This window comes from Mustela lutreola, chromosome 2 (assembly GCF_030435805.1).
Source record: "Mustela lutreola isolate mMusLut2 chromosome 2, mMusLut2.pri, whole genome shotgun sequence".
In the NCBI taxonomy this organism is placed as follows: Eukaryota; Metazoa; Chordata; class Mammalia; order Carnivora; family Mustelidae; genus Mustela; species Mustela lutreola.
The window spans coordinates 107,306,651-107,320,322 of record NC_081291.1 but is presented as its reverse complement, the minus strand read 5'-3'; the positions used below and the strand labels follow the sequence as shown (position 1 = coordinate 107,320,322).

The window sequence follows — 13,672 nt, the reverse complement described above, 5'->3', positions numbered from 1 at the left end:
TATAATTGGTGCATTTAGACCATTGATGTTCATAGTAATTATTGATATAGTTGGATTAATATCTGTTATATTTGTTACTGTATTCTATTTGTTGTTCTTATTTCTTTATTTGTTATCCACTCTATTTCTGTCTTTTACAGTTTTACTGAAACATTTTATTCCATTTTCTCTCCTTCCTTAACAGTTAAAGTCTCATTTTACTTTTTCAGTGGTTGCCCTAGAGTTTGCAATATACATATCAACTAACACTATACAGCTTCACAGGTAGTGTAATTACCTTAAAATAATCCTAATTCCTCTCTTCCATTCCTTGTGCCATTGTTGACATTCATTTCACTTATACATATACACACATGTATACATAGGCATATATAGTTGAATACAGTGTTCCTGCTGTTACTTTCCAAGAAGTTAAGATGTAATTCATATCTTTGTACCTTTATCAGTATAGTGGGTTTTTCTTTCCCTGTGACTTCTTTTTTTTTTAAAGATTTTATTTATTTGACAGAGATCACAAGTAGGCAGAGAGAGAGGAGGAAGCAGGCTCCCTGCTGAGCAGAGAGCCCCATGCGGGGCTCTATCCCAGGGGGCAGAGGCTTTAACCCACTGAGCCATCCAGCACCCCCTCCCTGTGACTTCTTTTTAGATTCCTCTCTTTCCCCACTACCTGTTTCCTCTTCTTTGAAAAGGATATTTCTTTGTGTAATTTTCTTGGCATTTGACCTACTTGGTGTTTTCTGACCCTCCTGGATCTGTGGTTTGAGGTCTGATGCCAGTTTAGGGGAATTCTTAAAGTCATTATTATTGTTTCAAAGATTTCTTCCATTCTTTCCTAACACATTTGATAATCACATTTCATAAATGTCACACCTTTTGTAGCTGTCTCACCGTTCTCAGATATTTTGTTTTTAGGTTTCTTTTGTTTTGTTTCATTCTTTTTCTCTCTCTCTCTGCTTTTCAGTGTTAGTGGTTGCTATTGAGATATCCTGAAGTTCAGAGATTCTTTTCTCAGCCCATCAAAAGCATTCTTCATTTCTGTTAACAGTGTTTTCGATGTCTAGTATTTCATTCTGTTTCTCTTAGAATTCCCATCTCTCTGCTTATTGCTCATCTGTTTTTGCATCATGTCTGTCCACTAGAGCCATTAGCATATTAATCATTGTTGTTTTATTTTTTTAAGGTTTATTTCTTTATTTTAGAAAGAGACAGAGAATAGGGTGAAAGGACAGAGGGAGAGTGAGAGAGTCTTAAGCAGACTCCACACTGAGCACCAGCCTGACGTGGTGCTCGATTTCATGATGCTGCGATCATGACCTGAGCTAGAACCAAGAATTGGACACTTAACTGTCTGCACCCAGGCACCTGTAATCATTGTTGTTCTAAATTCCTGGTCTGATATTCCAAAATTTCTGCTGTATCTTGAGTCTGTTCTGATACTTGCTCTGCCTCTTCCAGCTGTGTTTTTGCCTTTTATTATGTCTTGTAATTTTTTCCTGATAGTCAGGCATGATGTGTTAGGTAAAAGGAACTGCTGTAAATAGGCCATTAGTAATACGATGATAAGGTGTTGGAGAGGGAAAGTGTTCCTAGCCCTGTGATCAGGTCTCAAGTCTTTTAATGAGTTTGCACCTCTGGAATGTAAGCTACACAGTGCCTCTCAGTATCTCACTTCCTCCCTTAGGTGGGATAGGATGACTAGAATGGACTGGAGTTGATTATTTCCCTAACCCCAGGTCACTGGTCTCTGATAAAACCCTAGCAGGTTAGGCTTTGATAATTTCTCCTGAAGGCAAAACTGTTATGAAAAACAGAATGCTCTTGTATATTTGAAAATGGGTTGTTTTCCCTTCCTCCTGTCAGTAGCACGAGGAGATTTTTCTCCACTATTCTCTGTGAGAGCCTGGTAGAGGTAAAACTCACAAATGTGTGGGCTCCCCCAATAACAGGGTCCCCCAGAAGTGTTTTTACTGGCCCATGCTGAACCTCCAGCAATTTGCCAATTAAAATTCAGGTTTCTCTATCCTAACACTAGTTCCCACAGAGTTTTCTGCTGTGATAAGTTATAATTCTCTGTATTTGCCTACCATTTTCTCCAGTTTGGGGGCAGGAGTTTGCCCTGTCATCCCCCTTATCCTAAAGGTCTAAGAAGACTTGAATTTTTAGGTTTTTTAGCTTTTTAAGGGGTTGTTAGAACAGAGTGATGACTTCCAAGCTTCTTACATGCCAAACTAGAAGCCAGAAGTCCCTTAATTATTATAAAATTTTGTCGAGCATAATCTTTGTGAACCTATTTTTAAACTTTTGGTTTTCATTATTTACAATTAGATTTTAAGTAATAAAAAGTTTTTTAAACTTAATCTGCAAAATGACGTCTCAGAAAAATTAAGTTATTGTACTTTAGATTTTGTTTACAGTCTTTTCTAGGACAGCCTTTTAAATAACACTTCTTAGATTTCACTGTGCAAATCAGTTAATGTAAAACTCCTTTTTAGTTTTGTTTTTTTAAGAGAAGACAAACATGATAAGTTTACTTACTGATCTGAATATCTATACTAGTTTTTACTAGTATAGTAAACTTGAACTTGAGCTTGTCTGATTTTTTAGAAAGTTGAGCTTGTCTAATTTTTACCTGGTCTTTTTCAACTTACATAAAAAAATGGATATGAATTATACATTAACTAACCTTAAAATTGTTAATTCACAAATGCAGTTCTGAATGGCTCATTTCACTTAAACTGCTTTTTACTTTATTTTGAAGCTGCTTCTCAACCTGTTGATAACCATGTAAGCCCATCATCCTACTTGGGCCATACACCAGCATCACCAGCCAGATACTCACCTGTTTCAAAAGCAATGCTTGGAGATGATGAAATTACAAGGTAAGGAACTGAGCATTTGTCCTTCGTAAATAAGGCCAATTGTTAGAAGAAGTTGTAATCAGCCAAGTAAGATAGCCACAATTTTCAGGACTAAAAGATTTTACTGGCAGATAATGAACTTAAACCTAAATTTTTTTCATTGGAGGGTTCTTTGAGGAGGCTGAAATATAAAATTATTTTATATTCCAGGGGCACCTGGGTGGCTCAATGGGTTAAATCCTCTGCCTTTGGCTCAGGTCATGATCTCAGGGTCCTGGGATCGAGCCCCACATCAGGCTCTCTGCTCCGCGGGGAGCCTGCTTCCCTTCCTCTCTCTCTGCCTGCCTCTCTGCCTATTTGTGATCTCTGTCAAATAAATAAATAAATAAATTATATTCCAAATAAATCACTGCCCTTTTTAAAAACATACTACTTTTTTTCAGAAATGGTTAATTGTGCTTAGAAATTATCATAGATAAAACTAAGTTAAGAATATGCTATGTATATTTAAAACTAACTTTTCATATACCCCACATTATTAGTTTTTTTAGATGTGCAATTCATGGGCATTAATTGCATTCACAATGTTAGGCAATCATCACCATCTATTCCAGAACCTTTTTGTCACCTCAAACAAACTATAGCCATTAAGCAGTAATTCCAGATTTCCTCTCCTCCCAGTTCCTGGTAACCTCTAATCTAGTGTACTTTGTGTCCTATACATTTGTTTATTCTGGATTGTTCATACAAGTATCATCTTAAAATTCTTTTCTGTCTGACTCTTATTTAGCATGATGTTTTCAGGATTCATCCATGTTGTAGCATGTACCAAAACTTCATTCCTGGGGTGCCTGGGTGGCTCAGTCAGTTAAGTGTCTGCATTTGCACAGGTCATGATCCCTGTTTCCTGGGATGGAGCCTCGCATCAGGCACTCTGCTTAGCAGGGAGCCTGCTTCTCCCTTTCCCTCTGCCTGCCACTCCCCCTGCTTGTGTGCTCTCGTGCTCTCTCTCTTTCTGTGAAATAAGTAAATATATATTTTTTTAAACCTTCATTCTTTATGGCTGAATAATATTCCATTACGTGTATATACCACATTTTATTTATCCATTCATCTGTTGTTGGACCCTTGGGTTGTTTCTACTTTTTGGGTATTGAGAATAATAACCTGATAAACATTGGCTTGCACTTTCTTGCATCCTTGTTTTCACTTCCTTTGGATATATACTAAAGTGTGGAATTACTGAGTCACATAGTCAGTATGTTTACATTTATGAGGAACCATTTGTTTTCTATTGCAACCACACCATTTTACATTCCCACCATCAATATTTGAGGGTACAGTTTCTCCACATCCTCACCAATACTTGTTTTTTTCTGTTCTATTTTGTTTCATAGCCATTGTAGTAGCTGGAATATATCTCATGATTTTCATGCATTTCTCTAAAGACTAAAGATGTTGAACATCTTTTCATGTGTCTGTGTTATTTGAAAAATCAGAATTTTCCTCTGAAATACTGTTGGATTTTAGCAGAGTATTTTAAATTATTATTTAGATAAAATTTATATTTATATAAAGCTAATATGTATGTGTAGCTTTTTGCTTCATATATATATACTTTTTTAAGTTTACATACAGTATAATACTAGTTTCAGGTGTAGAATTTAGTGATTCAGCACTTACTTACAACACCCAGTGCTCATCACAAGTGCTGTCCTTAATACTCACCACTCATTTAATCCATCCCCCCTCCCACTTCCTCCATATATGTTCTAAAGTAATAGAAACCCTATACTATAAGTCCATCATCTAACAGTGAAATAAAACATTGATATAGTGAAATATATTTTGTCCCCTGATCCTGCACTGCCTCATCAAGTGAACTGTTTTCCTGAATTTGGATTTATTATTCCCTTTTTTTCTTTTATATATGTGTGCATGTGTTTAATATTTTCTAAACAATTTATTATTTGGTTTTACTATTTTTGACAAAATATAATTTTGTTTACGCTGTAAGTGAACCTGCCAAAGCTGAATAATGATGAAAACCTATGTATGACTGGAAAATGCCAGTTTAAGTATTTAGCAAATGCTTTAAATTAATCCCACATTATATGGAAGGATCCCTAAAATTCATCTTTTAAAAATATTTACCTCTGGTGGCTCCTGGATGGCTTATTCAGTTAAGTGTCTGCCTTCGGCTCAGGTCATGATCCAGTGGTCCTGGGTCTGAGCCCAAGCATTGGCCTCCATGCTCAGCAGGAAGTCTGCTTTTCCCTCTCCCTCTGCTGCCGCTCGCACTACTTCTGCACATGCTCTCTTGCTCTCTCTCGGTCAAATAAATAAAATCTTAAAAAAAAAAAAAAATTTACTTCTGTTAAGCCTTTTGTTACTGATAGCTTTTTGAAATGTTTTAGAAAAATCTAATTAAATTTTTAAAATATTTACCAAATATGATACATTCTAATTTCAAATGATATTCTGTATCTCATCTGCTGCTGGAATTTTCATGGTTTTACCAGAGGTATACATGGTATTCACACAACCATTTATAACTGGCAGCAAATATGAAACACTAGTAGTGGTGAGATGTATTCTGATTTCAGAGATTTTAAATAGGGGGTGGGGAAAAGTCTTATCTTAGAATGGGTGAACAGCAGAGAGAGTTGGAAGGGTATGACTTAAGAAGTAAAACTACTTAATTATTTTATACAAAAAGTTTAGAGATGGGCAGTTCAGCATTTGTGTAGCAACCCTTAGGTCCATGGTGTCTCTGGGATTCTTCTGGTCTATAACGTTCATGGTTATAATATATATTTAAATCAGTAATAGGATTTTATTGTTCATTTTTTTTGTGGGGGGGGTTATTTTGGGTGGGTAAGGGAACAGAATGTGCTTTGTTTTTGTTAGGGTCTATCTTTCTTTGGGAAATACCAATAAATTTTACCTTTATTTCTCAGAGGTCAAAATAGGGTCATAGCCTCAACTTAACAAAGAGGAATGAGATTGCTATGACTGGCTTAGGTTAGTTATGATTCATCCTTTGGAGACTGGAAAGGGCCTACCTACCTTTTTTAAGATAAAGGTTTATCTGCCTTTTACAATATCTAAGAAGTAAGGGCAGTGACTGATTCCTAGGTAATAAGATGTGTACAACCTCAGCTTTGCTTAAGTGTGTGTATTTCTTGAGTAGGTTCTTTATGTCATTATTTTTTTTTTAATTACCACAACTTTCTTCTCCTTTTTGTTTTAGTTTCATGTTTGTTTTTTAACAAAAATAATTGATTTTTAACATGTGTTTTTAGCTTTTATTTAAAATAAGAATTTTTCAAAAAAAAATAAAATAAGAATTTTTCCTTTAATTTCTAAGCCTACTTTGTAGACTTAGAATCTCTACTCTTGTCTTGAAAACCTTAACTTTCATCTAGCTTTATTTATAATTTGATAATATAAGAGTTATCAGTAGAGAATTCTCACTGATAAAATATGAAATTCCATATAAAATTTCTAAGGTGTTCAATATTTTTCTAATTTTTTTAGGGAACCTAGAAAAGTTGTTCTTCATCGTGGCTCAACAGGCCTTGGTTTCAACATTGTAGGAGGTGAAGATGGAGAAGGAATATTTATTTCCTTTATTTTGGCTGGAGGACCTGCTGATCTTAGTGGAGAGCTGAGAAAAGGAGATCGTATTATATCGGTAGGATATTTTAATCAAAATAACATTTTTATAATTATAACTATGACCTACTATTAGAAGTGGTTTTTTTACATCCTAAAGTTATGGGAGATATTTTGGTTATTTTCCTACCATTTTGTAACTTAATTATAGGATTGCAGTGTTGTCTGAGAACATATTCTATAGGATCGATTTTCTTCTGATATTTGACTTACCTATAAGGGGGTCACTCTTTATAAATGTGCTTGAAGAAAGTTATGTATTCTCTATTTGTTGACTGCAAGGTTTTCTGTATGTTTACTAACCTTGTTATTTATGTAGTACAGATCTTCTTTATACTGTAATCTATTGTCTGATCTATTATTAAAAGATTTTTTTAGGCTTTCTGAAGTGATGATGGATTTAGCAGTTTGTCTTTGTAGCAGTTTTTAATTTTTATATCTTTGAAACTATGTTATTAGATGCATCTAAGTTTAGAATCATTATTCCTTCCTGGTGAGTTGAATTTTTTTATCATTATGTGATAATCCTCTTTATAATAATGGTTTTTACCCTAGAAGCTGTGTTGCCTGATATTAATATGGCTCTTTTGTCCTTGATATTTGCTCATCAAATTATCTTTATTTCACCCTCACTTGTAAATATAATTTAGTCTAAAGAGCTAGGTTGACAGCTATTGTCTGTCAGTACTTTGAAGATACTGTTTTATGTTCTCTGGGTTCTTTTGTTGCTATTTACAAAAAAAGATCTGCACTTTGTCCTGTTTGCAAGTGATTTGGTTTGGTTTTCTTTTTTTTTTCACTGACTACTTTTAACTGACTACTTTTAAAGTCTCTTGCTCTTTGGTGTACTACAATTTAACTAAAATGTGTTTATGGCTAGCATTTTATTTATTCTGTTTGGGATTCATTGTGCTTCCTAGATCAGAGGAGTTCTGTCCTTAATCAGTCCTGGAATCTTAGCCAGTATTTTTTCAAATTTTGCATTTCCCACATTGTGTGGATTCTGTCCTCCTTCGGTTCCTATGAGAGGATATTATCTTTTTGTTCTGCATATCTTTTAACCCCCATTTCATATTTATCAACTCTCTCCTTGTACTTAACTTCAGTCATCTGCTTTCTAGGTCATGAATTTTCTTCATCTGCTCTTTAAGCCAAAACCAGTTTTTTAAATTTCAGAATACCCTTTGCTTTCTAGAAATTATTTCTGGGTTTTGTTTTGTTTTGTTTTGTTTTGTTTTTCAGTCTATCTTGGTGGTTTTTGTGGATTCTTTGTTATTTACAGTTCCTAATATTCTTTTAGATTTTTCTTTTAAATATATTTTATATTAAGTGCTATAAATAAGAGTTCTGTTTTTTGAAGCTTACAGGTAACTAATACATGTGACCTATGATAAATTGTTTTATTCTAAATTTTGCACTGTGAGTTTGTTTTCAGTAGCATTCAGTAGCGTGATGGGAGAAAAAGAAAGAATAGATGGGGATGAGGGAAACCAGCCAAATACCTAACATGTAATGGCATCACTAGACTAGAAAAACTAATAAAAATTCTAGGAAGCCACAGACCAAGTCTTAACACCTGTCAGCTCTTTCCCGTTGGTCTTCATTGAATGCTCAGATGCAGTAAACCAATGGTTGGGAACCAACAGAAGAGAATTGAGAAAAAATGATTCCTGAATCATACAAGGTACCTGCTCATAAAAATAGGGGACCTTGGGCAGAAGATCTGTGAAAACCAGCCCTAGGAACTCTGTACTTGAGGTGTTAAGACATAAGAGTTGGCGGGAGGGGTGGCGGATAAGAGAGTTCAGAAAAAGCCTTCTGAGACTGTGTGGACAGAATGATATCTCCAAAGACACAGCAAGCCTTGGCCAGATCTTGAGAACAGAGAGAACTTAACAGCAACTCAGAAGCTGGCAGCAAGTTTATAAAGCAGTTTTAAAAGCCAGCAATTCAGCTATAAAACACTAAGTGATCCTGGTAATCTCCAGGATCTAGTGCTAGTACCCCATCTTGTGTCCCTCAGGGGAAAAGGTCTTAATCATGCTCTCAAACACATAAACTGAACTTAATTAAAAACTGCAATAAAGTACAGTTGTAGTTCCCCCACTGTTGTGGCCCAACACAAGGGTTGTTCCCTATTCTGGGATTAAATAGTATTTGTTTCATCCTCCATAGTTACTTTATCTGAAATTGTCTACTTTACAATTAAAAATTACAAAACATGCAAAAAAAAAAAAAAACTAGTTGTCAGGACAGAAGCAGTCAATAAAATTAAATCAAGAGAAGGCTCAAATGTTGTATTTATCAAATAGGGACTTGAAAATAAGTATGATAAAATCATGATGATGATAATGATGATAAATACTAAAGAGTATAGAGGTAAAAGTAGAAAATACAGATGAAAAGATTGGAGAATTTAGACAACGTTATCAATACTACAAAAAAAGGATCACACGGAATGGCTAGAAAATTTTTTTTAAAAACTGTCACAAATGAAAATTTTATTTAAAAGATTCAATAGGACACTAGACTCAACAAAGGAAAGAATCTATGAACTTGAGCATAGGACAAAGTTTCCAAATTGAAATGTAAGGGGCAGTGTGTAGAATTTGGGAAGAAAAAGCAGACCAGAGCATTTAAGATCTATGAAATAGTATCAGTAATGAAGAAGAGACAGTCTGTGAAAATATAATGACAGGTCTCTAAAACTGATGAAAAATACCAACCTACAGGTCTATGAAGCTCAGCAAACGGGACCTAGATACATCATAATTAAAGTATTAGACAGCTACACTAAAGAGCACATCTTAAAATCAGTCTTAGAAACAACACGTCTACATAGGAACAATAGAAATGACAACTGACTTCTCAATATTAATATCAAAATGCAAAGCCAACTGAGGGATATCTTTAAAGTGCTGAAGGAAAAAACTATAAATCTAGAATCCTATATCCAGTGAAATTATTTATGAGAAATGAAGTTGAAATAAAGACATTTTCAAACGGACAATAGCTTAGAGAATATGTCCCTTGCAAACCTGCAAGAAATACTAGAAGAAATTCTTCTGATTAAGGAGAAATTATACTAGGTGAAACCCTAGACCTGCAGAAGGAAATTAAGAACAACAGAACGTATACCTGGATAGGTATAAAAGGTCTTGAATTTTTTAAAAAAATAATTGTAAGACTATTAGCCATTTAAAACAAAAATAATTGCATGTATACTAGGGGTTATGACATATAGAAGTAAAATACAAGGCACTAGAGCACAAATTGACAGGAAAAACGGAATTATACTAGTGTTTCTTACAGCTTGTGAAGTGATAAAAATTTATTTGAAAGTGGGCTGTCATATCTTATATTTACATGTCATTATTTCTGGAAGAAGCCCTAAAAATACTACCAAGAGCTATAGTTTTAAAAATTCAATACAGGAAATAAAGTGAAATATTAAAAAAAATCCATGCTTCTTACAAACAAAAGCAGAAAAGGAGGGGAAAAAAGGGTAAGTAAAAAGCAATATGAAGATGTTAGATTGAAATCCAACTCTGTTGGTGTCTACATTGCAGTTAACACTCTTAATTAAGATGCAGAAATTATCAGCTTGGTTAAAAAAAAATAACCAAGACCCAAATATATACTCTTCTCTAAAAATTCTCTTTAAATAGACGCATATGGGGACGCCTGGGTGGCTCAGTCAGTTAAGTGGCTGCCTTCTGCTCAGGTCATGATCCCAGTGTCCTGGGATCGAGTCCCACATCAGGCTCCTTGCTCGGCAGGGAGCCTGCTTCTCCCTCTGCCTCTGCCTGCCGCTCTGCCTGCCTGTGTGCTCACTCTCTCTCCTCTCTCTCTCTCTGACAAATAAATAAGAATAAAATCCTTTAAATAGACACATATGTTCTAAGTAATAGAGTAGAAGAAAGTATGAACTATACGAACAACACATGAAAGATGGTGTGACATACTCCTTTGAGGCAAAATAGACTTCAACAAATATTATTATTGATAGATTTTTATAATGATAAAAAATATTATTTCATTGTGAAGACATAACAGTGTTCAGTTTGCATGTGCCTAATAATTCTTTCAAAATACATGAAGCAAAAATTATCAGAACTAAGGAAAGAAATGGAAAAAATGTACAATCAGGTTGGGGATTTAAACATACTTCTTCCATAATTAATGGAATAAGTAGCAAAAGAAAAAAGAAATTTGTGTCCTTATCACTCATTATCTACAAAAATTAATTTGAAATGGATGATAGAACTAAATTTCTAGGAGAAAACATACAAGAAAATCTTAGCGAACTTGAATTAGACTAAGATTTCTTAAATAGGACTACGGGGCTAAGTCAGTTCAGTGGTGAAAAGAAAGTCTTTTTTTAACATTTATTTTAGAGAAAGAGAAAGCAGGAGAAACCTAGGTAGGTTAGGGAGGAGAGGGTAGGGAGGAGAAAACAGAATGTCAAGCATACTTCCTGCTGAGCACAGAGGCTGCCTCAGGGCTCAATTTCACAACCCCCAGATCATGACCTGAGCCCAAATCAGGAGTCAGATGCCTAACTGAGCCACCCCGATGCCCCAAAAAGAAAATCTTTTTACGTAAATGATGTTGAAATGACTAAATATCTATATAGAAAAATATGAACTTCAACCCCATCTTAGTCCAGATGTAAAAATTAATTCTACAGGGATTTTAAATCTAAATGTAAAGCCCAAACCATAATCCTCCTAGAAGAAAACATAGGAGGATATGATTGCAACCCTGTAGTAGACAAACAATCTCTTGGACAAGATACGTGCATTAAAAAACCAAATTGGCAAGGAACAGAGTAGGAAAAAATATTCTTACTGCCTATATCTGACAAAAGACTTGTGTCCAGAATACATAACCATCTCCCACAAATTAACAAAAAGATGAGGAATGCAGTTTTTTAAATGAGCAGAAGAATTAAACAGATACTTCACAAAACAAGATATATGAATGGCTTGTAAGTACATGAAAAGGTACTTAACATGAGGCATCAGGGCAGTGCAAAAAAAACCACAGTGAATGAAGAGGTTTGTCAGATTTGGGTAGGAGTGATTTAACTTTTCTGTATCTTGATTGTGACAGTGTCTACACAACATGTGCAGTTGTCAAAACTCTTTAACTGTAAACTAAAAAGATTAATTTATTGAAAGTAAATTATGCCTAAATAAAAGGAAATAGAGGTGATCTTTGAACAACACGGGGTTGAACTACATGCATTCACTTATATGCAGAGTTTTTTATAAATACATTTTAGTATGCTAAATGTATTTTCCTTTTAAGATTTATTTATTATTAGAGAGAGAGTGCACAAGTGAGGCGAGGGGCAGAGGAAGAGGGAGACAATCAGACTTCCCACTGAGCTGGGACCCCGATGCGATGCAGGGGTGAAATCAAGAGTCAGACACTTAACCGACTGAACCAGGTGCCCCGCCCCATGATTTTCTTAATATTTTCTCTATTGTAAGAATAAGGTATGTAATATACAATTGGTAAGACTTTTAGTCAGCAGTAGACTATTATTAGTTGAGATTTTGGAGAGTCAAAAGTTGTATGTGGATTTTTTTTTTTTTTTTAAAGATTTTATTTATTTATTTGACAGCGAGAAATCACAAGTAGATGGAGAGGCAGGCAGAGAGAGAGAGAGAGAGAGGGAAGCAGGCTCCCCGCCAAGCAGAGAGCCCGATGCGGGACTCGATCCCAGGACCCTGAGATCATGACCCGAGCCGAAGGCAGCGGCTCAATCCACTGAGCCACCCAGGCGTCCCTGTATGTGGATTTTTAACTGTGGAGGGGCAGCATGTATTCCATATCCCACCCAGGTGAATGGCTTTAAAAAAAAAAAAATGACAAACATTGGTGAGGCTGTGGAACACTGGTAGCTCTCATTCATTATTGTTGGGCATATTGTATAGTCACTACAAGAATTTGGGGGGAAGTTGTTGAGAAATCAAACATACAACTAACCTTATTACCCAGACTTTACCCAAGAAATCATGTCTACAGAAAGAGTTAACAGAAAATGTCCATAACAGCCTTATTAATAATAATTGAGATCTGGAAATGACTCAGGTGTCCATCAATAGCAAAATAGCTAAATAAGTTGGCGTACATTTATATAATATAACGCTATTAACCAATAAAAAGTAACAAACTACTGAAACACAACATAGATAACACTAAAGAACATCACCTTGAGTAAAAGAACCATAAAAACACATACAGTAAGATTCCAGTTACATGATAATCGTGAGTAGAAGACAGTAATTTCTATTAAGAGAAGTCAGAGTGGTTGTCGGTAATCATACTGATTAAAAGAGATACAGTGAGTTGGATGATGGAAAAGGTATATATCTTGTTAGTAGTTGTGGTTTCATGGTGTATACAGTTGTTGAAAATTCTTTCAACTCAACTTCAAATTTTCACATTGTTTGTAATTTTATACTGTAATTTAAATTTTTTAAATAAATTATAGTATATTAAGGACAAAATGGTGAAAAGGAATGAATTTGTTAAAAATAAATGTTAGATAAATTAGCTAGATGTTTAGAGGAATAAAATTAGCTTAGAGCCTCACTTCACACTTTGTGTCAAAATAAATTTTCAGTTGGCTTAGAGTTAGGTGCAAAAAATTCAAAGCAAGAATAGATTTTTTTTTTTTTTTAAGTTGTCCATGTGGGACAGCTTTATTTGGGTCACTGACATACTGCTAGAGTATGTTAGACTGACCAACACAAACTCGTTCATGCAGAAATTACCCAGTTTCAGCACTGAAAACCCTATGTCTGGAAATGCCTTTAGTCTTGATTTTAAAACTGAAAATCCCAGACAGTCCAGTCCACTCGTTCACCATAATGTGAGTGTAAGTTGCATATGGCCTTACGTTAGGCTATATGCATCAGTAGCCTTAAAATTTTAATGCTTACTAAGCTTCTTTAGGGAAGTAGCCTAAGAGCAGGAAGAAAATATGAAAAAAGATATTCAAAACTAAAATAAAAGACTGTTAGGAACAAACTAAAGTACCTCATTAAACAAAATTTAGCTGTCTTCAGTCTTTATCTTGAATCAGGATCACTTCAAGGCCTTATTAAAAAACAGATTCTTGG

The 13,672-nt window shown here is 34.8% G+C and overlaps 1 protein-coding gene across 17 annotated transcripts in view; it reads left to right on the top strand.

Annotated features, from left to right (window-relative positions):
* The window catches only part of DLG1 (discs large MAGUK scaffold protein 1), a 256,769-nt gene that overhangs the window by 174,031 nt on the left and 69,066 nt on the right, over positions 1-13,672 (top strand). For all 17 annotated transcript variants that reach the window (XM_059163069.1, XM_059163079.1, XM_059163078.1 and 14 more), the window contains 2 exons: positions 2,759-2,879; positions 6,399-6,555. In XM_059163069.1, the coding sequence (XP_059019052.1) occupies positions 2,759-2,879; positions 6,399-6,555 (278 nt within the window). The remainder of the gene's footprint in view (positions 1-2,758; positions 2,880-6,398; positions 6,556-13,672) is intronic.